The following is a 24,310-nucleotide window of genomic DNA, read 5'->3' on the forward strand; positions in this document are numbered from 1 at the left end:
ACCCAAACTACTTAATTCTTTGTCCAAGGTAGCTGGTAGCTCTTGGGTTCCCTGGTTGACTCGATAACCCTTTTCAAAATTTCTTCAAAAAAGAGCTCGAGCTCGGGCCCCACGGCCCCAAGGTCTCCACGCCAAAAGGCACAAATATGAAGCTCCCATCGAAGTTTTCATATTTGCGTCTCTTCGCCCTTTTGGCCCTGGTGGCCGCTGCACCCGCCACAGATGAGGTCGCCTTAATGTGGGATGCAGCTAAAGTGTCTGCACACGTCGCTTCCCAGATAAGCGAACTGCCCATCTTCATGTTGTTAAATAAATAGTTAGTAAAAAGCCGCTGTGCCACAGCTCCACTCCACTCTGAAGTTACAGCGATTGATTTGCAAGTAACGCCCGGTGACTTAGAAGATGGATCATGGATATATCTAAGTTAGCATATTATTAGGAATAGAAGACCATAAGAAGAGATGGATGGATTAATGTATGAAAGATGAAAGGGGATAAGTATGCCAAAAGGCGTGGATAGTGCGTTGACGACATATAGAAATTAATGGAAGAAGAAGGCATGCTGTGCTGACCCCACATTTATAGTTAGGCTGTAGTGTACATATAGCCTAGGATAAGTTCAAGATGAAGAATGCAGGTAAGGAGCTACTTATAAACGTAGAGACCTATAGTAGTAGGTAAGTAGTATAGTTACCTATACCTACGCGATAGGTTAAGATGGTAATCAGGGAATGAGGTGGGGGGACGCCCCGCACATCCCACATATGCCACAAACGCTCGCCTGCACCGGGTTAGCACGGGAGCTGTGCGGGTGTACGGGGCGTTCCCTCCCCGATTGCCATCACGACTTGTCGCGTATTATACCTATTAGGTATTAGGTACTATGGTTATAGGTATAAGTAGGTACCTACCTAGTACCTACATGCTTATGATGTTTTCTCTTAGTGTTAATGATATACGTTTCCTTAATGTCTTCCGAGCCCTTGACATTAAGGAGAGCGAGTGGCAACGGTTATTCCTTTAAGTAAGGTCGTGACGGCTCCCGCTGTGAGATACCATTGCTGCTGCTATTGGGCTATGCCTTTTGTTTTACCTAGTTATTTCTTAGTGCAAGGTCAAAACCCTCAAGGCTTCAGCTTTTCATTTCGTACAATGGTTCCTAGCGATCTTAGCGAGCGTCGATAGCTAAGTCTTTTCTTTTTGGGAGGTTGGAAATTCGATCCCGGGCGTGCAACTCTTACTTTTCAGAATTACTTATGTGCGTTTTATGCAATTAAATATCACTTGCTTTAATGGTGAGGGAAATTATCGTGAGAAAACCTACATGTCTGAGAGTTCTCCATAATGTTCTCAAAAGTAGGTATGTGAAGTCTGCCAATCCGCATAGGATCAGCGTGACAGACTATATGTATCTTAACCTAAACCCTTCTTATTTTGAAAGGAGATCTGTGCTCAGTAGTGAATCGGTAATCATAATGAATGGATCCTTATCCCTAAGTTCCACAGACATCAATAATTCGTTATTTCAGAACTGAGTGGTTGAGGTTTTAGTCGCAACCGTTGCCACCAAATTCGCATATTATTTTTGTGCTTTGCAGATGGGATAATTGTATGATTTTTCTTTAAAACTTAAAATACTCTTCAAAAGAACAAACTTTGGAACTTTTGAACCCTGCAAGTTAGGTAGTTACCTACATAACAACCGCAGAAGTCCGCAAAGTGGCCTCTTTCCCTTGGCTCCACAACAATTTTAGCTCGCCTTCACCCACATTAGGTAGGTAACCTGTAAGTGATCAACCTATTGCCGGCTCACTAATGAGCACGGGTCTCCTCTCAGAATGGTCTAACTCGTATACACTTGATCTATTGAGAGATAAGTAGTTAGTAGAATTTAGATAGGTAGGTAAATCTTTCAACTAAAAAACGCAACGAACGTTGCGTTTTTTAAACCTAAGTCCTACCTAGCTTTAGATAGTTGTAGATGTGTAGATAAGTACTGTTATGTAACGAACAAGAACGTGCCTTACGTTTATATTATTTTATGAATATAACTTTCAGCTCAGTCAATTTATTCGAGAATTTTGTAAGTCATCCCTTTATCATTAAGTAAATCAAGCGCCGAATCGAACTAAGCAGAGTTTTCATCGAACTTTGAAAACTCCGCCGTTACACAATGAAGCCGTGTTTACAAAATGTCGAGTTGTCGGGAATGAAAACACAGTGTTATTGTTTCCAAACGTCTGTCAAAACGTAACGACGGCCGCATTATGTTTCCACCTGTAATTTCTTGTTTTACACCCTATCGATTGAACGAATAGGCGCCCAACAAGTGGCAATTGAGCATTGAAACTTAATCTAAACCGTGCCGGAAAACAATTTGCAAACATAGGTAACGCTTTTATAGAAGTTTTATCAAGGTGCTAAGCTTAAATAATATAAACATAATGATTGAGAGCTTTCGCTACACATACTCGTAACAAAAGGAAGTTAAGAGCGCTGAACCTAAGTACGGCTCAGTAATTTCCCGATGCATAAAATAAAGCTGAAAAGAACACGGTCCGAGACGTCGTTTCCTAATTTACGAGAGCGTTGTGTGGCGAGAGTGCAGATTCCGAGCGCCATCTGCAGGTAACTCTCGACGGCCGAAGAAGCACGCACGGAGCTATCACGCACACTTGCGCGCGCGCACGCACACCACGCCTCGCCGACTGTCCACCGGCCGAACAATCGATCGTAAATCAGCTTCGATAAAATTATAGGAGGGAACACAATGGATCTCGCCGGGCGACATCTGCGACGCATAACCTGCCCTCCATCCTTCGCAAAGAGTCCGCTTTCACACACCACCTGCCCGATCCCGCCACGTAACTCTCCGTCTCCGAGATAAAGTCCACATTCGCACGTGTACAGACAAGAAATGTTTATTTTGAGAAAGTCTCTCCAAGGGATAGTGGCACCTAAAGATACAGACTGTAAGGCAATAATCGCATATAGTTCTCGAAGCTCTCATAATTGCGAAATTCACGCTTCGCGGTGCGGTACAAAAATAAGATTATGGATTCTGCTGAGTTCCAGCGTTATTGTGATTCGAGGATCCGTCCATAGGTATGTCTGCGAACTTTACGACTGCTATTCCTGGAGGAATAAACCTCGGGCTTATTGAATATCGTTCAGGTTATTTATAGAGGACAGCGTCTTTGTCCGAAGTCTGGACTGTCGATTTTAGAATTCATCGCAAAAATTTCCATATCGAAGGTAAGTATCTCTTTGCTGTTTTTCATTTAAAACATTGATTTGAAACTTCATTTTAAATTAGGTACTTACTTTAAACATAATATTAGGTATACAATGTATAAAAAGTAGTCTCTGCCACTCTCCACTCTCCAGGCCTTCTTACCCATGCAAAAAACGACGTGTTGGAAGGACAAACCATAACACACTTTCGCATTTAAAATATTAATGGGTCGATTGATACCCACCTAGTGATACCTAGCTAGTAGCTAGTAAGCACATTATCCTTACTTCTCTTTGGCATAGTTTTTTTTCTACATGTCAGCCCTATTTATAATATTAAGTAGATACATAAAAGAGAAACAAAATGGTTATCCTTTCAAAATAAATAAAAAGAAAAGCAAATTATACAGTCTTCAAGAAATAAGACTTATGGATTTAAACAGACTTATGGCCCCCTTAGATCATAGATGCAGGACGGGCAAGTATATTTACAAACATCCCGTGTCCAAACCTGTTCAAACCCATCTGCCCTACAATTTGAAAATTTGGCATAGTTAAAAATAGACTACTTAGGTACGTAAGTAGGTACATACTTACCTTATACTGATCATCAAAAATCCATTTCAATATTTTTCACCATCAACATAAAACTAACAATTCGCTATCGCGTTTCGAAACAGCTATTCCGGTTCCAGTTTAATGACACGATAAAACCCCAGATATTGTAAATAATATCAATATAATCACTGAAATATTCATATGTAGCTCCACCGTGAAAATTTATACTCTCTCTCACTAATTAGTATACAAAATCGGTACATTATCAATATAAATGATAAAAATAATGGTAGATTTAACCGTCATTTCAACATCAAACTAAGGGCCTACGCAGACGAGGGACTTTTGTCCGCGAAGGACAAAAGTCCCTCATCTCAGACTTCACATACCTTTGAAAACATTAGGCATAGAAAACTCTCAGTCATGCAGGTTTTCTCACAATCTTTTCCTTCACCATTATTTGTATGGTGATATTTAACTTACCTACTTAAAACACACTCCGAAAAATTAGAGGTGCGTACTTGAGATCGAACCCCCGACCCCCCAAATAGGAGGCCGACGTCTTAGCCACTAACATATCACCGCTTATGGGTAAAGATATGGGTAGGTAAGTAAAGGTAATCCGTTATAAATTAATATCCAAACTATGACGCTGAATGCGTTCTCATGTCATTGTGCCTACTGCTAGTTACCTACCTAATTAAACTAGCGGCACGCTATGATGGCCGGTTTGACGTTTGTCCGCTCATGAAGTTCCGTATTAATTGATAACGACTTTGAAGGAAATAATTGTATTACTTTATTGACGATAGTGATGTGCAGAGATTCATAAATTTTATCGAATGTAGTTTTAGGTTTAGGACTCAAAATTTATTTATTAAATTGATTTCTTAAATGTATACAAGTGTAGAAAAATCAGTTTGCACCATTTAAGGGGTGAATGTACTTGTGAATATGAACAATTTTCACTATGTGGACAAACCTCTGAAATCGCAAAAAAATATCAATAAATTTTTAAAAATGGAATCTAATACGATCGTCACATAGGATCGCTGGCTAGCACAACTACTACCTCCGGCAAACTCGCGTCAATGCTCAATGCAAAACAAAGCAGTTTCGAATTGACGTTGCTTCGAAAAGTATAAACTGTCAGTGCAATGCGATTGTGATATAGTTTTGACCTGGCTTTGGATTTCAAATATTGATACTGCATTACTGTTGACCCTTGCTCGTTAATTTGGACTCTGTTCAAGCCCTTTGTTGTGGATTTCGTCGATATGACCGAACGTACGCAGAGAACTGTTCTAAATAGTCAGACACGTGAGTTCCTAATACGCCTTCGTAACTATTTCGATCGTGAAGCTCAAAATGGAGGGCCAATTTTACCTATAACGTCAGTGGTTGAACGCGTAGCTGATGCGCTTAATATTGGACAACGAACTGTTAGACGGATAACTAAAAAAAAATATGGCGAGACTGGCACAGAAGAAAATAAACTTCACACACCAAAAAAGAGAAAACGAGCAAAACCAGTCGTAGGCATCGATAGCTTTGATGCCGATGCTATCCGAAGACATGTTTACGGCTACTATTTACAGAAGGAGTATCCAACAAGAAAAAAGTTGGTGCATTCACTGAAGGAAGCTGGATTATTCTTCGGTGGGGAAAGTTCTTTAACGAAGATTTTGAAGACCATTGGATTTCGATACAAAAAATGTAACAAACGCAAAATATTGATGGAAAGATTTGATATAGCGATGGCAAGGTATACTTTTTTACGGCAAGTGAAAGAAATCAAAAATTGGCAAAATGTTGTGTTCTTGGATGAAACATGGCTTAATGCTAACCATACTGTAGGCCGTTCTTGGAACGATGACACAGCAGCATCTACTTCCAAAGTTCCTGTAGGAAAAGGATCGCGACTTATAATTTGTCACGCCGGAACCATCAACGGGTTTGTCGAAGGTTCTCTCATGGCTTTTGCGTCAAAAACCACTGGAGACTATCATGAAGACATGAATGGAGAAAAGTTTACTGAATGGTTTACCTCAATGTTGTGTAGCCTCCCTGAACCATCTATTATAATTATGGACAACGCCCCATACCACTCGATGCAAATTGACAAGCCACCTGCCCAATCCCAAAAGAAAGCTGATATCGTCGCATGGCTTCGTAAAAATGGCGTAGATGCAAACATGAATATGTTAAAAGCGGAATTAGTACGTCTTTTAAAAGAAAACAAACCAACCAAGATCCGATACGTCATTGACGAAATAGCATTAGAACATGGGCACAGAGTTATACGGTTACCGCCTTACCATTGTGAGTATAATGCGATTGAGTTGGTGTGGGCTCAAATTAAGGGATATGCTGCAAGACACAATACAGAACCCCCATTTACCACAAAAAAAATGCTAAAATTATTAGAAGAAGCTTGTGAACATGTGACTAAAGGAGACTGGGAAAAGGTTGTGAATAGAACTGTTAAATTAATAAGGGAAGATTATGAAAGAGATGTGAAAATAGATAATATTATAGAAAACGAACATATAATTATTAATGTATGTGATGATAGCAGTGACGACAGTGAAAATAGTAGTATGGACGAATCTGATTAATTATGGCCTTTTGTGGCACCTTTTTCGGTATCTTTTGTATATGTTTCTTGTGTGCATATAAAGTATGTATATTCATTTTCGTTCAAATATTCAGTTCGTTCAAATAAATTAAATAAACATATACATTTTTGTTTTATTAAACCTATTTAATCAGGTACAAAAACAAAACTTAATTGTTTTTTGTTCGAGAATAAATTGACATTCCACATCACTATTGTAATGTGTCAAACCGGCCATCATAGCGTGCCGCTAGTGTAATATTTAATTAGACCCAATCACGTTTCCCGTAGGTACACAAAGCAGCTCACTGTACCTATAGATAATATTTAAGTAGGTATAACTATACCTACCTGTATTATCATCAATACCTATATATTTTTTTTTTTCAATAACTAGCTGATGCCCGCGACTTCGAACGCGTGGAATTAGGTTTTAAAAATCCCGTGGGGACTCTTTCCGGGATAAAAAGCACTATGTCACTCTCCAGGTCTCTATCTATGCCCATGCGAAAAATCACGTCAATCTGTTGCACCGTTGCGACGTGATTGAAGGACAAACCAACAAACAAACACACTTTCGCATTTATAATAAGGGTACTGATTCTGTTGTAGAAAATTAAATATCAATCGCTTACGGTGAAGGAAAACATCGTGAGAAAACCTGCATGCCTGAGAGTTCTCCATAATGTTCTAAAAGGTGTAGGTAATGTGTAAAATCTGCGACTATGGTCTAAACCTTTATTAGTCCGAGAGGATTCTTATTTCAGTGAACCAGCGATGGCTTTTTTTGAAAAATCAGGTAGGTAAGTATATTTAAAGCGCCTTAGACGAGCATCCTTCCATTTTGCAATGGTAGGTAGGTACCTACTCTCTGCCTATGTCCAACTCTATTGGGAATGTTGCCCAACAGCCTACATGGACTAAAAATCTCGTCCCGTTTTCAACTATATCTTTCAGGACTCAGGTAATACCTTTGCATTGCATCTGAAAGATGACTCTCTTCAGGCGCTAAGTAAGTAGCTTGTTTGTTTAGGCTTACCTGTCCATTCTTCGTGTCACAATAGTTCGCAACATTCGAGCATGCATCCCGTTGTTGACAAAATAATGGACTAAGAGTCAGCGCGTTCCAGATCTTTGTTATTTTATAAAATCTGAAAGTTTGTCTGCGTATTGTCCCCAACACTGGGAGGAACGTTTGTTCGGATGTTTGTTTGAGAGATAACACGTAATAAAGGTGTAAAAAATCTTACGTCAGAGTACCTACCCTTATTGTAAATGCGAAAGTGTGTTTGTTTGTTGGTTTGTTAGTTTGTTGGTTTATTGGTTTGTTGGTTTGACCTTCAATCACGTCGCAACTCGCAACGGATTGACGTGATTTTTTGCATAGGTATAGATAAAGACCTGGATCTCGACCATAGGCTACTTTTTATCTCGGAAAATCAAACAGTTACCACGGGATTTTTAAAAACCTAATTCCACGCGGACGAAGTCGCGGGCATCAGCCAGTTTTTATATTTTCTTCATCATCCAAACAAACGATTCTCCCATTGTTGGGGACAATACGCAGAGGAAATTTCAGCTTTTATAAAATAACGAAGGTCTGGCACGCGTTGGCTCTTTCTCTGTAAATAGCTTAGAAATGCCATGTGCCAACTTGCTTATCTTGCTCGCACACGCTTGTGCACTATAATATCTCCTGCTTAATTGGCTAGTCTCTGATAAAATTGGCCACCGAGGCGGAAATTAGGCCGGGAAGAACACTTTCTTTAGTATAGCTGATCCCCGCGGCTTCGCCCGCGTAGATTTAGGTTTTTAAAGATCCCGTATAGCCCATGTCACTCAGGAATAATGTAGCTTTCTACTGGTGAAAGAATTTTTAAAATCAGTTCTGTAGTTCCAAAGATTAGTACCCCCTACAAACAAACTTAAGGTAACGACATTACCTCTTTATATAATAGTATAGAGTTTAGATATAGATATAGATATAGAAGACATACAATTACCTAAGTTCCTAGAACCGGAGTACTGAGGACTTAATAGAACCTAAACGTGACATAAAGAGAAAATATTTTCATAAATTCATACACAAGAGAAAAAGGTTTAAAGGTGCACATTTATGTACATCGCCATAATATGGTGTGCCATAAACTGCATCGTAAAATAGATGATTGCTTCCACAGAGCGTTGTGCAACCGGGTTTTGGACTATCACGTTGATAACGAGCTACCTATACCAAATAGGTACGTAACAATATGGTTGCAGTGAATTCAAATTCAAACGATTTGTTGTAAAATAAGTACCTACCTACTTAGTAAGTACTTATAGGGTAATAGGCTACTTGACTCATATCTAATTTCGTCCAATAAATGATTATTTATTATAGTATTTTGCTTAAGACAACGAAATATATCAATAACAATTATTAAAAACGCAGGATGGATATATAAATCCAATTTAAAAAAATACAGTTTTTATTTTTATTTGAAACGCAGAAAACGCTGTCAGCCATGATGTGACGTCCACGAACAACATCTTAAGTAAAATATACACGTAATGTTCATTCAATTTATCCATGATTTAAGCAAAAATTCTAATAAAAACTAAATGAAAACAAGAATTCACAACCACAGAAAAAATAACTTTGCAAGTTTTGACGTTTGCATTCTTTAATTTCTATAGAGCTGCGCAGGGACGACATTGCAACCACAGGCTAAAAATGAATGAAAGTGAGTGACCGTACACATCGATAATTCGTTCAGAATCGAAAACTAATCGAGTTATTTTAATCAAGTTATTTTAATATAGATTTGTATACCAACCCATTAATAGATATATAATGCTGTTTCATATTGCTTTTACGTAATAATATTTTATTTAAATAAAAGTTATACAGCAAAATCTATACTCTATACTAATAATGTTATAAGAGGTAATGTCGTTAAGTTTGTTTGTAGGGGGTAATCTTTGGAACTACTGAACCGATTTTGAAAACTCTTTCACTAATAGAAAGCTAAATTATTCTTGAGTGACATAGGCTATATTTTAATTCAGAATTTTTAAAGAATCATGCGTTTAAAAGTTCCCACGGGATCTTTCAAAACCTAAAATCACTTTTTCTTTGTAGTTTTTAAGATCACTAAGTTATTTTTAAAGAATAGAGTATATGTAAGACTGTTGTCTAATGCATAAATTTTAAGTTCTCACTCGCTATTTTAACTATTTGTGTCCTGTCATATCAAAAGTACGATTTTATCTTCCTATATTGTTTTGGCTCTTGTAAAATGAATGACATTTTACTTAGCAACACCATATATATAAGGAGACAGCGTGACACTTGACAAGATGGCGGCGTTAGCTCCAATTTTCACCACGCGCCAAAACACTGTATAACGGTTAATCGTAGTTTTGATATGATAATTGACAGATAGAGCTAAAACAGCGTGTAAGTTTTCATTTATTTCGGACTATTTAGGTTTTGCAAGTACATAAAATCAAATAATTCTTTACTTCAGAGTTAGTTCGTACAATCGCTCATTCCCGATATAGTTCAGCAATAGCGCATCACTAGACGTCATTTCAAAATAAAGTCACGTGATCAGTACTGCCATATTTGTTATTGTTATTTTCAATTCTATTGGCATGGACTGTAGGTAGGTACTTACCTAATTATTATGGATCCGAGACATGGACCCTAATTAGGTACCTAAGGATGAAGAATGAAGAGGAATGGGAAAAGTACGCAAAGCTACTCAAATATAATATAATAAAAAAGCGAGAAGACGATGAATGGGAGAGGCAAAGATCCACGCCCAGAAAAAACAGCTGCCTTCCTGAAGTAATGCTTCGTGCTATTCCGGGAAGCCGTGAGCGGAGTTATCGAGGAGTGGAGGAGGTTTTTTAGTCCGAAGGCCACTGCGCAACATCTGCAGCGGAGTCGGGCATGCACAATGCAATCCATGAGGGTTTTCCTCCTCCAAGCGAAAAAAAAAAAAAAGTAGATACCTAGGTACTAATGGGCCTCATAAGAAAGTTAGTCAGCGGGCTATGCTTGGACTTTCATTACGTGATCAAATCAGAAATGAGGAGATCCGCAGCAGAGCCAGAGTAACCACCGACATAGCTCAAAGTGTTGCGAAGCTGAAGTGGCAATGGGCAGGGCACATACCTAACCTAGTTCGAAAACCCATATCGTTAGGGTCCTGTGCTAGAACAGCGACCTCGCACCGGAAAGCGATGCGTTGGAAGACCCCCCATTAGGTGGACAGACGACAATAAACGAGGCAGGAGCCGCTGGATTCAGGCAGCGGTGCAAGACCGTGGCGCGTGGAAGTCTATCGGTTGATAATGATGACAATGAATGATGATTATGTTAGATTGCTAAGTAAGTAGGAATAGTACGCGACAGGTCGAGATGGCAATCTGGGTATGAGGTGGGGGTCACCCCGCATACTCTCACGCCACCCGCGCTCGCCCGCACCGGGTTAGCGCGGGGATCGTGCGATCCCCAATTGCCATCTCGACCTGTCGCGTACTAAGTATAGGTATGTAGGTAGTAGGTACCTAAGGTATGATTGCTATTCAATTTCCATTCGTCATTTACCATCAGATGAGTTTGCAATGAAGGGAAAATGACGTCTTTGATAAAAAATATTCAATAAGTACTCATACAACATTAAATGATAACCGTTCAAAACTGTTAGGTAAGTTAATTGTTTCAGAATTGCAAATTCCTGAAACCAGCTGAAACCAGTATTTACCTACATAATATAGCTAAACAGGTAAATCATGATACCTATATACAAAAACAGAAGCTCAACACGTTTCAAACAAACACATAATGTAAATAAATAATGAAATTCCTCCGTACTCATCCAATGACAAGTGACAACGGAGGGATCGTCCCTCCGAAAAACGTATCAATGTAAAATGTACATTGGTACTTTCACTTACGGTACGTAATAGCGTGGCGGTTAACGGAGGATGTCCCTCGCTATCTTGTCAGGTGGGGAACGCGCGGACCAATAGTAGAGCGCGTAAAGCGCATCGCACTGTCTTTATCTTTATACGTACTGCGCATCTCTACAGTCTACACCACGTAGATGCGCTACGAAAGTTCTACCGAAAACGCTGAAAAGTTTGTTCAAATGACTTTTTTGGTCTCTGTTACAAAACGCTTCTTATCCATACTTTGCTCGTTATCTTAGTAGTTATGTGCTTCATACCTGATCCTTGATATTATATTGATAATTCAGATGTCTGTGCGTCAATTAGTTTTTAACAACAGAAGCGCCGATCTGCTTTTGACGCATTTAGGTATAAAAATATGTTGCATTCTAGAGTTGGATACAGGATTCTTTATATCCCCAGAAAAATATCCTTGCTTTACCTACGGGAAAACAGAAATTATTAAAAAGTACCTATACTTGACTAAGTAGGTACGTAAATTCCAGACGGGCGAAGTCATGGGCAATACCTAATTAAGTTATTTTCGGCACATTCATAAACGTAGTAGTTAGGCATTTACTCAATAAGCTAGGCATATCTACTTTTGACGTCACCAATTGGTGTGCTAGATATTATTACGAAAGTCAAAAAAGATGCGCTGTATGTGACGTGGTTGTTAGCATTCTGTAGTTACTTAGTCTATGTTAGGGAAGAGATAAGGAACCTTACCTTGTGATTGAAGCCGCCTCGCGACTGCTTTTGACCTCATCGCCTCCACCTCTCCGGTAAATAAGATACCCGCCGTAACTACAAATCGATGACCCGTCACCCGCTGAATAATTGAGAAAAAGTTTGAATTTTCAAATTGGAACGTCCATGCGCGCGCGAGTTAGATCAAGCGCAGTGTCGTCCGGGCGGGCGCCGGGATCGCTAGGCCCCGTGGGATGAGCGGGTTGTGTATGCGGCGTATCACGCGAGCGGTCGACGGGACACTGCGTTCACGTGCTAGGTATGAACTGCGACCGCGAGGAAAGCGATTTTCACGCGGGAAATGCGATAGTGACCGCGGTGTCTCGACCGCGGCCGCTTTACAACTGTCAGTGGAGACTTCAGGCGACCGCCTGTGTCCACGGGTTGTGCGACTCATTACGCTACATCCTGTAGCCACTAGCATTTCTTACTAAGGAGCTGGTGGCACGAATTTCTAATTTCTAAATTCTTTTTTACCCGAATGCAGCGTAGCCCAAAATAAGGTTGATGTTTCACTCGTATTTAATAATACTAGCTTATACTCGCGACTTCGTCCGCGTGGACTACACAAATTTCAAACCCCTATTTCACCCCCATAGGAGTTGAATTTTCAAAAATACTTTCTTAGCAGATGCATACATTTGGCATGTAGATAATAGCTATCTACATGCCAAATTTCTGCCCGGTCCGTCCAGTAGTTTGAACTGTGCGTTGATAGAGTCACCTTTTCCCCCATTTAGATTATGTCCGTTCCTGTATGTCCACTCGTAACTACTCAACTCAACGGGTCAACTGATATTTATAAATGAGACGTCATTAGATTCGTCTTGATGGCACGAGTGTCAACTGTAGGTAATTAGGTATAGTATGGGTACATGAATCTCTTAAAATATCAAAAGGCCGATTTTATAAGCTTTGTTGTGCGGGCTGATAAAGATGCAGTGCAAACCACAGTCGGGTTTTTTTTTTCAACTTTTGTTTAAGTATCCCAAGTTAGCTCTTCACTGTGATCTCTCCTGGTGCTATACGCGAAGAAGCAGTCTAAGATAGAAGCGGACTAACTTGGAAGGGGGACTGAGTTTGTTGTAGGTTTCTTCTCAGACCAGGGCGCGTTTGGAACCCTCGTAGCTTTAGTTTCCAATTTACTAATTATTTATAAGGTGCATTATTATCTTACAAATTCCACAACTGATAATCAAAAGGCGTTCAGTGGTAGGTATCTAATTTGAATAAATGCCTTGTGTTTGAGTTTTGGTAGGAACCTATGGCCCTCCGAGTACCGCCGTAAGCTCAAGTGGCTCCCGATTCGTCTTCGCAGGAATACTCATATTCTTCATCTTCTTTACTGTATACTGTTCAATCCCTCCATTCCTTTTTATCTTAAAGAACGCTTTGAGTACGTGTGTGATACACACTCTTTTTCTCTTCGTTCTCAAAATAATCTACGTCTGAAAGTTCCTACACACTCCTCTTCTTATTATGCTAAATCATTTACTGTTACCGCTATACTGCTATGGAATTCTCTCCCCTTGGATATCATACAGTCTCAACCACTATCAATTTTCAAAACGAAATTGAAGCTCTTTTATTTATCCTCCATTTGATGTGTTTATTTATTTATTTTTACTTTTTATTCCACTTATCTGTCGTCTATTCCTCTCTTATTTACTGTTGTATTTTTATGTGTATATATATATATATATATATATATATATACGTATATTATGTATATTTACTTTATTTAATTAGTACACCCCTTCCGCTTTCTTTAATTTTTATAATATCCTCTACCCTAAGGTTGCCTGGAAGAGATCGCTATTTTAGCGATAAGGCCGCCTATTGTACATGCTATCTTTGTTATATGTCTATTGTTTTGGTTTTGGTGTACAATAAAGCATATTTTACTTTACTTTTACTTTATGGCAGTTTTTACTAAACCCATATGTACCTACCCCTTATCTTTGATTTACACATGAGTTCCGTATTCTAGGTAGTTGACTTGTCAAGAAGATTAACCTAACGTACTTAGGCTACTTTCATCGAGACAAATTCGGTATCACTTTTAAAGAATATTAAAGAAATTGCTACCAGCTCTTTAACTACTCTTTCACCTTGCGTGACACGTTTTATTGAAATTATTACTTGGCCAATGAGCTTCAAGACACGAACGATGTCTCCACCAACCTCTCTCTTTCCTTTACCTACTTACAATACCTATAACCAAGATAACAATAGTTACCTTTATATTATTACGCATTATACTTTATGTATCAGCCTGATGATAAGAAACAAATAAAACACACTGAACTACTTTGATCGCAATGTAGGTTTTTAACTAGATAGGCAGATAGTTTGTGTCTTTTTCGTGGGTATCTATCTACAATGAATGATTTGCTAAACAGAAAAACATTTTTAAGCTCGCAAGCTTAAATATTTGCCTGAAAGTTCTACGTTAGCAGAAATTAGGTAGATAGTACCTAATTTTCCAAATCTGTAGGTACATTTAGTGGTAAACATATTCTACATCTATAGGTGACTAAAATGATGTACTTATCTTTGCCTAGGTAGCTACTACTAAGACACAGGTAAGTTCGTTCACAAAATAAACAGCACAGAGACGTGCAGCTTTCGTCTCTACTCTCTTCTCCCACGTCAATTCGCGATCTCCTGGCAACTTTGAAAGTTGCATTATACTCGTTGGAAAAACAACTTGTGTTGTATAAAAAGCATAGATACCTACCTATAGCTACCTAGGCTGTAGTTGACCTAGCTAAGACATTAAAAACATGAAGATAAAAATAGCCAGGTTTTTAAATATTGAGGCATTGAATATAGGTAGGTAACTACCTGCGATGCGAGTAGATATCTCAATTTTTATTTCTAAACATCCATCCACTTAGCTTTAGCTTGTACATCCTGGAGACGCACCAAATCTGGATTCCGACGTAGTTAGTATTAACCTACCTAATTAAAAAACCTATATAGGTAGGTAAGTATCCACGCCGATGAAGTCACGGACATCATCTAGTTAAGTAATAGGCTAGTTGACACTTTTTTTAAGTAGGTCTTAAATGGTTAATATTTGTCCTATTAGATCAAAAAAATTAACACTATATTTTTTTGCGCCCTAAAAACCGTAAAACTTTTATTTAAAAATATATTTTTCATAGACAGGTGAAAACACTGTCGGCCATGTTTGGCCGATAGATTATCTGTGCTCTGACGTCATGCATTTGTAAACAACAGCATAACCTACCAAAGTTTAATAAACATGACTTCTATACTAGTTTACATGAAAAATATAGTAATTATCGTTATTGTATCATCCGAGAATGTAAAAACGCATCGATAAAGACCACACCACACACACACCACAGGAAAGTTGTGGATTAGAGTGCCCAGTGAAATAAATATACGTAACACGCGAAGACTTGCTTAAAGGGATCCTATATCACTAACGACTGCAACCCAAATTTATTTTTGCAAAGATCACTTTGTTGTAAGTCTTACTTAATAACTTATTCAATTTATAAAGAGAAAACGATAATTTTTTACGTTTACTATGAGTTTTTAGAAATATATAAAAACTAGCTTATGCTCGTGACTTCGCCCGCGTGGACTTCATAAATTTCAAACCCCCATTTGACCCACTCAGGGGTGGAATTTCAAAAAATCCTTTCCTAGTGGATACCTTCTCTTTACCTACAAAGAACACACCCACCAAATTTCATGTGGGTATCTAGGACCAGCGGTTTAGATGTTTAGGCTGTGCGTTGATATATAAGTTAGTCAGAAGGACTTGAAATTTTATATATATGGATACTACGTTAGTCAATAGGGATGACATTTGTTTGTTTACATATTTAATGACGTCACATCATGGCTGACACCGTTTTCTGAGTTTCAAATAAAAATGAAAACTGTATTTTTTTAAATTGGATTTATATATCCATCCTGCGTTTTTAATAATTGTTATTGATATATTTCGTTGTCTTAAGCAAAATACTATAATAAATAATCATTTATTGGACGAAATTAGATATGAGTCAAGTAGCCTATTGTTGGATAAGTAGGTAAGTAGGTATGTTTTAAAAAAAAAATCATTATCATTTGTGCAGACGATGACAACTGAAAAACTCCGTTTCAGTTTCTGCACTGCCCCCGCAACTAGAAATGTTCGTTGTATGAAATTGATCGTTGTATGAATATGCATTCAGTACAATAGACATCATCAGTCATACAAAAAGACAAAGCGACTTCTTTCCTACCCCATAAGTATTCATATCTACATCAGGTCATTAAAAAATGGCCAAGGCTCCTAAACGACCGTCCGTGTCACGTAACACGCTAATATTTATGTAAATTGCGGAGAATATGATTAGTCGTGTCGCCTCCCCCCGCTGATAATCATATTTACGACTCCCTCCCCAAAGGGGGGGCGCTTCCTTGCCTGAGTTTACTTCGGAGAACGGTTTACGTGACTAAACGGGGAGTTACACGGGCGGATTTCTGTTACTTATTTTTAATTGTCGTCTACGAAAGACAATTAAAAATAATAGCTAGACAACGGTTTACCCTTTATATTTCTAGACATTCAAGGCATGCAAATAATAATAATAATAATAATAAATCATTTATTGTTCCAAAGCGTTGGTACAAGTATAAGAGTATTTTTCCGACATATTATCACGACAAAAGACTTTCTTAAGTAATAGGTTTATAATATTTAAATTTTAAATACGTATCTAGAATTAATTTCTTAGTAGGTCAGTAGGTAGGGGAATTTTTAACAGTTTATACTAGGTATTTAAACTTTAAATAGTACAAAATCATTATCATACTAACTAATTAGTTACAACTTTACTACTTGGCTTAAAATTACCCTCGACCCCCAAACTAGGTTAACCCGTGTCATGGGGGTCAGTCTCCTCCCAGATATGCAATGACAAAAATTATTATTCTTACTTTAGAGTGTGTATGAGCGCGCGCGTGTTTCGGTGTATGGGTTTGTGTATGAGTGTGTGTTTGTGTGTGTGTTTGTGTGTGTATGTATGTGTGAGTGTGAATGAGTGTGTATATTTTTATTATATGTATGTATTACGAATTAGCTTTTCAGTAGCTTCATAAGTTAGGTTACTTAACATGTTCTTCAGTTTATTACTAAGTCCGTGTATATTAGTATGCGTAATTTTAAGTTTATTATTAATGGTTTTGTATAGATATGGTCCCAAATAGCTAAATTGGCGTTGTGCAAATGTACTTCTTGTTTGGGGTATGTGTATTACAGGTCGACGTTGGGAAGTACTGCCTAGTGGCGGAATTCGGTGCATCCGGTGGTATCGGGTAACGCTTCTATCTATATACAGCTGTCGTACCGTAAGTAATTCGGAGATTTTGTATAGCTCCTCAGTAGGGAATCTACGGGGTTTACCGAGCATCACCTTTATGATAGCTCTTTGCGCTCTCTCTACTTCAATAATGTGTGTAGTGGCTGCTCCTCCCCAAGCAGTTATGCAATAAATCAGTAGGGATTGACATAGTGATTTATAAACCTGTTTTGCCAATTTGTCATCAGCAACGTCACGAAGATTTCTAAATACTGGGATTAGCCTTCTGACTCTTTTAGCTAGTGCTGTGATGTGGGGGTGCCAGTTTAGATTTTCGTCGATGACAACTCCCAAATACTTCATAGTTACTTCTCTATCGAGTACTTCACAAGAGCAGTCGTTAGGAGGGACTTCTGATTTATTACAGGGAAAAGTGTGTAACTTAAGTTTGAAATTAGTAGGGGGCTGGGTAACTCGCGAGATACTAAAGCAAATGTACTTAGTTTTTTGGGCATTTATAGTGAGTAGATTATCTTCTAACGTTTTTGTAATCCTGCTAAGTCCTTTTTCAGCTGTTCTGCGGGTCTCATCCCATGTTTCCCCATGAAATATTATGGCAGTGTCATCGGCAAAAGCTATAAGTTGAAGTTGAAAGACTCTATAACATTTTCTCTACATTTTGGTTAGATAGGTAGGTACTTACCTACCTATATGCTGTGCTATTTCAGTTGTAAAAAACCGGCCAAGTGCGAGTCAGGCTCGCGCAATGAGGGTTCCGTACTGCAGTCTTATTTTTTCGACATTTTGCACGATAATTCAAAAACTATGATGCATAAAAATAAATAAAAATCTGTTTTTGAATGCACAGGTGAAGACCTTTTAGGTATATGATACTCCACTTGATATAGTTATCTTACTAAGAAAATTAAAAATTCTTATTATTAGTTTATGACCACAATTTAATTTTTTTTTGTGTGATGTAACCACAAATTCACGGTTTTCAGATTTTTCCCCTAATGCCAGCTGTAAGACCCACTTTCCTGCCAAATTTCATGATTCTAGGTCAACGGGAAATACCCTGTAGGTTTCTTGACAGACAGACAACAAAGTGATCCTATAAGGGTTCCGTTTTTTTCTTTTGAGGTACGGAACCCTAAAAATCTCCGAACTACATTTAAATTGGCAGGTAGGTTAGGTATCATCATTTTCAACCGATTGACGTCCACAGCTGGACATAGGTCTCTTGTATAGGGACTACCACGTACGTATACCCACACTTACTGCAAGGTAGGCAGGTAGGTAGGTACCATAGTCCGCGACAGGTCGAGAGGGCAAATCGGGGTATGCGGCGGGGGGGACGTCTCGCACACCCGCACGTCACCCGCGCTCGCCCGCACCGGGTAATTAGCGCGGGGGCTGTGCGGATGTGCGGGGATTTCCCTCTACGATTGCCATTTCAACCTATCCTATACCTATATATCAAGTTATGTGTAAAAATATAACCCTAACCACAATTACCCACAGGTACCTAACCTACATAATGACAGGGCCTACTGGTAGGTCCGTATATCTCTCCTCCGTGGTCCGTACCAATATAAACGAGACACAAAACTTTTAAGCCTAGCTTTAAAACTAGGTAAAGGCTATAAGACGGCTTTCCTCCCCGCCGCCCTTTGTGCCCCCTTCCGCCCTCCGTCACAAAACTAGGGCCAATTTTTGTAATCTTTCATACGATTAACTTACAGAATTGTCAGTAGGTACCACAAATAGTATGTACGTATCTATCTACCTACCTATTAAATTAATAGATAAGTAGGTAGATCCTATTAGTCGGGGGGTCTGGGGTTCGATCCCGGGCGTCTAACGTTTCGGATGTATGTGCGTTTTACTCAAGCAATTAGATATCACTTGCTTTAACGGTGAAGGAAAACAATTGTGAGGATACTTGCATACCTGAGAGTTTTCCATAATGTTTTCAAAGGTGGTGTGAATTCTGCCAATCCGCACTTGGCCAGCGTGGTATACCTACTATGATCAAACCATTCCCTGAGTGACATAGGCTATAGTTTATTTTCAAAAAAAATTAGAGTTCCCTACGAAATTGTAATAAGCTAAGTACCCGTGCGAAGCAGGGGCGCGTCGCTAGAATCTAATAAAATTAATTTCTATGAAGACGCTGTAGTCATCTATCACTATTCACTGTATAACAAATTCAATCTCAGAAATACTCTGCATTGAACCCTTTCTAATTATACCGCAAACAAACCGAAACAAAAATAAATAATTAATTACAACGTCCTGAAGCGCAGACTTTACCCTTCCTATTTAAGGGGCCAGATGTTAACAGACTCGGAACAAGCCCCAAATATCTTGTAAACCACCCACTGGCGACCGACCAAACTCCATACCACATGCACAGGTGAGATTAACACATGCAAACACTATTCATACCAATTCCTATCTAATTTCCAGTGCAGCACGATTGCTTTTACCATAACAGCCCCAGTCCTTTTGTCTTTATCGACTGTAGAAACAGTTTCTTCCTTATATTATATCGTAAGATTTCAGATCTGGATCCGTAAAGACTGTTAACGTGTCAGCTATCAATTCAATTCAACTTTAAAGCTTACCTGTTTAAGTTGGTTTTCGTGATGTTACGGAAGATTTTCAGTCGCTTTTCTCGCAAGGGCCGTGTGATATGATATCGAGGCGAGACAGAAAGGGACAGTAGAGCGCAGGCTCCTCGGCAGACGTCGCGGTCGCCATGGCAACACATCGATTCGCCGCACCCCTGCCCGATGCAGCCTCCCGTATTCAGGTCATCCGAAGTACAGAAACGACGTCAGATCTAATTAATTTTTTATACACTCTCGTGTGACGACGCCTCATACTGGAGCTAGTAAACACTTTACCTACATAACAAAAGAGTTTAGAGTTTAAAGAGTAGGTACCTAAGTACATAAGCAATTTTAAATTACTAGCAGACGCCCGCGACTTCGTCCGCATGGATTTAGGTTGTTAACAATCCCGTGTTGGTTTTCCGGAATAAAAAGTATGTGTATATCCTATGTCTCTCTCCAGGTCTTTGAATATACCCATGCAAAAAATCAGGTCAATCCGTTGCTCCGTTGCGACGTGATTGAACGACAAACCATACAAACAAACACAATTGCGCATTTATAAAATGGGTAGCAGCCAAACTTCCTTTCAGAGATGTGCTTTTGAGTATGTAACCACAAATTCACGGTTTTTGGAATTTTTTTCTTTACCTAATTGTGCTAGGTATATAAGACCTACTTACTTACCTGTCAAACTTGACTCAAGGTTAACGGGAAGTACCCTAGGTATAGGTCTTCTTGACAGACACGACAGACGGGCAGACGGACAAACGGGCAGACCGATAGACGGACAAACGCACAGACGGACAGAAGGACAGACGGACAGTCAGACAGACAACGAAGTGATCCTATAAGGGTTCTTTTTTTCCTTTTGAGGTACGGAACCCTAAAAACTATGTCAATGGTTCTAATTGATTGAAATTTGAGAAGTTATTTCATAGTTTTAAGTTTCATTCAGCAGTCCCGACTGCGATTTTTTTATTGCATGTTATTCCAATTTTTAATCACATTTTTTTTCGACCATCACCTGTAAAAATGAGAAATACCTAGACGTAAAATCTTATACTAGGGTACTGAAAGACACGTCGCGGGTCGCGGCCCGCTTTTTGAACAAAGGTAAGAAAGAGGCTGGACCTAATAAGGCCACTCGAAATACTCGCCCCCATTCCTTTGGCATAATCGAAATGAAGGCAATTTCAAAAGTACCCTACAAAAGGTGGAAAAATGTGAATAACATCATTTATTTTTAGGTCAAAGAAATCATTTTTTTAACGCTTAAGATATTATTAATTCATGATTAAGTACAATAAATAATTTAGAATTAAGTAGTAGAAAATTATTAAGGTCACAAACCACCGAAAGAATGAAATACAAACAATTAACAAATAGGTACATGGCATTGAAATAATACCTACTTTGATACAGTTCCTTGTATTCCGGGCATATGTAGGTATACCTACTTAGTTTACACGCGTACGCGCGTCTTGAGACTTCAGTGTGACGTCTATGCAGTTTTTTTAGATTTTAATTTCTCTTAAGTCAGGTCCTAAAGTAAGTATTATAAAAAATCGCACAAGTGTGAGTTGAACTCGCATGAAGAGGGTTACCTACTTGCGATGAACATGTTCACGCACAATATTAAGAGATTTTCCACGTTAAGTATTTCAAGACCATTCATACATAGACTTCTTATAGGTTTTCCTGGAATCTATAAGTAGAGTTAGAGTTCTTTCTTTCTTCTTCTTTTTTCTAAAATTTAGGCTCAGTAGTTCCGAAGATATGTGGGATGGTTATTAAAGAAGTTTTCAATTTTAAAAAAATTGACGCTTTAGCCAAAATAATATCGATTCAAATATTGTATAAACGGTACGTGAGATACCGCCGACTGAACAAAGGAATGAGGCTAGACCTAATAAGGCTACTTGAGACTCTTGCCTTTCCACTTCCTTTGATGTTACAGAAATGAGGCCAATTTGAAAACGTTTACCGCCGCGTAGCGTCAATTCGATAAATGTTAAAGCCGTTATAAAAACGATATTTTTCCAATGGAACAATAAATAACTCTTTTAGATATTCTAGTAGCAGTAGAGTAAGCATAATATGTAACTATAGGAATCCTAGGAGGTTCCTCAATTTATGCTGTGTTAGTATTATCTGACGTTAATTTTAAACAGCGCTTGTGGTAAGACAGTAGTCTTACTTTTTAAAATATGCAAAGCTTATTCAACGTGATAGTAATAGGATAAACTACTTACAGTGAGTTTTTTATTAGAAAAAACGATGGGTGCCCAACGAGTCACACTCCAACGTGTCACAGTGTGACTTGTTGAGAATTCATCGTAATTTTTCTCCCATCGACCCTAAACTTACTGCATTTATGATTTGGGTTCTGTTTCATGCAATGTAGAGGATAACGAAGTTCACAGAAATCTGTTTATTTTGCAAGCTGCACTCCTTGATCTAATTAATAATACCTAATAGAAATAATAGTACGCCTTCTAAGCTAGATACGTCTCAGTCTAATTAATAATACCTAATAGAAATAATGATGACAAAAGTCTGCAAAACGAACAAAGTCAAGAGACTAAAGAGACTGAACCGCACTCAAGAAAACAATATGGCCGACGCTCGCCCTTGGGATTCCTGACGTAAACGGAATTAGGGCAATACCTACGAGAAAATAATATGTTTCCAATCTACTGGACGATGCCGGCGACATCGTCCGCGTGGATACCTATTAAGTTTTTCAAAAATCCCACCGGAATTCTTTCATTTTTCGGGATAAAAGTATCAGACAATTTGGGATTTTATTATTAATTATTCTAAATTGTCGCTGGTCTGGTTTCAGGTCTGGTAGAAGGCCGTGACTAGTTAACACTTAGCACCCTAGGTACCGCCAAGCGATTTAGCATTTTCGTTATTCGTACGATGCCGGCCGCTTAGAAACCGATCAGGGGTAGATATAGTAATGAAACTGCCATACCCATTCCAAGCTAGCCCGCTTTCATCTTAGACTGCACCAGCCACCATCACTTATCACCAAGTGAGATCACAAGATTTTTACTAGGGCGATGGAATTTTTTTAATGGTTTTTATAATACCGCCATCTAACATTATACAATGGAAACAAAATGTTGTATAGAGCCACCTAGGGAAATTGTTTAGAACTGCTATGACGAGTGGTATCGTAATGTTTAATGTCACTCATAGGTGGCAGTTTAATTTCATTAAAAATATTTTTTTGATAAAAATTTATCTTGAAAGTATAAAAATATAAAAAGCAATCTTTTTTAAATGTAATTTAATTTATACCGGCAATGGAATCATGTTTAAAATCGATTGCTTTTATAGTTATGGCAACATTACCATCAGTATAAACCAATGTTTCCATGTTTAGGGATTTCGCCCTATTTTAGGGTTAAACGCCTTTTATTACTTACGGTTTACTCAAGTTTTTGGGTTGATGGAGATATTTTAGGGTATTTTGGAATAGGAACGAACTTCAATTCAAGAAGTACGTACTTAATCCTATTTTTTATGCACGCCCAGTGTTTTTTGTTTTCAGATTTATCAAGAGGCTCAAAATGGCAAAATGAAAACAAATTCATTTCAGAATAATAACGTATTTTAAGTATTTTAACTAAATTACAATAACTAAATTTTTTCTTTTTAATAATGATAATATGACACAGAGTTATTATAAATAACTGTTACGTTTGTGTATTGTAGTTTGAAATGAAACTAAAAACGGTAATCATGTTGTTAAACAATAATTAACGTGAATTAGTTGTTGTGGACTAAATCAAGAAATTTCAAAAAATTGGGTATTTTAGGGTGAATTCCTACAGAAACTACGGTAAAACTAAAATTGTAAGTGGAAACACTGGCGTAAATTGAAACCATAGACTAATGACTATAGAAGGATACTGTTTTACCGACACTGCGCTAATTGGACACATGCGCGTCGCGTACAAATCCTTCTCTTTTTCTATTGGTTTGTTTTATGTCATGGCTCATGACCAAAATCCAAATCCTCGCTTGTAAAACCCAGCTTGTGTATTTTAAGTTGGTTATCATTTAATTTATTGTAAATTAAATTAAAGAAACTATTGTTTAATGGTAAATATAGTAACTAAACTGTTTATTGTACTGTGATGATAAGTGCTGTGAGTACTCAGCGTTGGGAAACTAAAGCGGCATCGTGGAGTCACGAAAACGAAGGTAAAAAAAACTTTTCATTGTTTCTACAGACGCTTCGGTTG

General features: G+C 38.3%; 2 protein-coding genes across 3 annotated transcripts in view; one reads left to right on the plus strand and one right to left on the minus strand.

The window, feature by feature from the left end:
• The window catches only part of LOC117991333 (transcription factor hamlet-like), a 135,869-nt gene extending 123,434 nt beyond the window's left edge, over positions 1 to 12,435 (minus strand). For both annotated transcript variants that reach the window (XM_034978899.2, XM_034978898.2), the window contains exon 1: positions 12,083 to 12,435. In XM_034978899.2, the coding sequence (XP_034834790.1) occupies positions 12,083 to 12,122 (40 nt within the window). In that variant the 5' untranslated portion in view covers positions 12,123 to 12,435. The remainder of the gene's footprint in view (positions 1 to 12,082) is intronic.
• Positions 12,436 to 23,995: 11,560 nt separating this feature from the next.
• The window catches only part of gus (splA/ryanodine receptor domain and SOCS box containing gustavus), a 99,199-nt gene continuing 98,884 nt past the window's right edge, over positions 23,996 to 24,310 (plus strand). Inside the window, exon 1 of the mRNA XM_069504970.1 lies at positions 23,996 to 24,269. The gene's annotated coding sequence lies outside the window, so the exon portion shown is untranslated. The remainder of the gene's footprint in view (positions 24,270 to 24,310) is intronic.

Source organism: Maniola hyperantus, chromosome 19 (assembly GCF_902806685.2).
Source record: "Maniola hyperantus chromosome 19, iAphHyp1.2, whole genome shotgun sequence".
In the NCBI taxonomy this organism is placed as follows: Eukaryota; Metazoa; Arthropoda; class Insecta; order Lepidoptera; family Nymphalidae; genus Maniola; species Maniola hyperantus.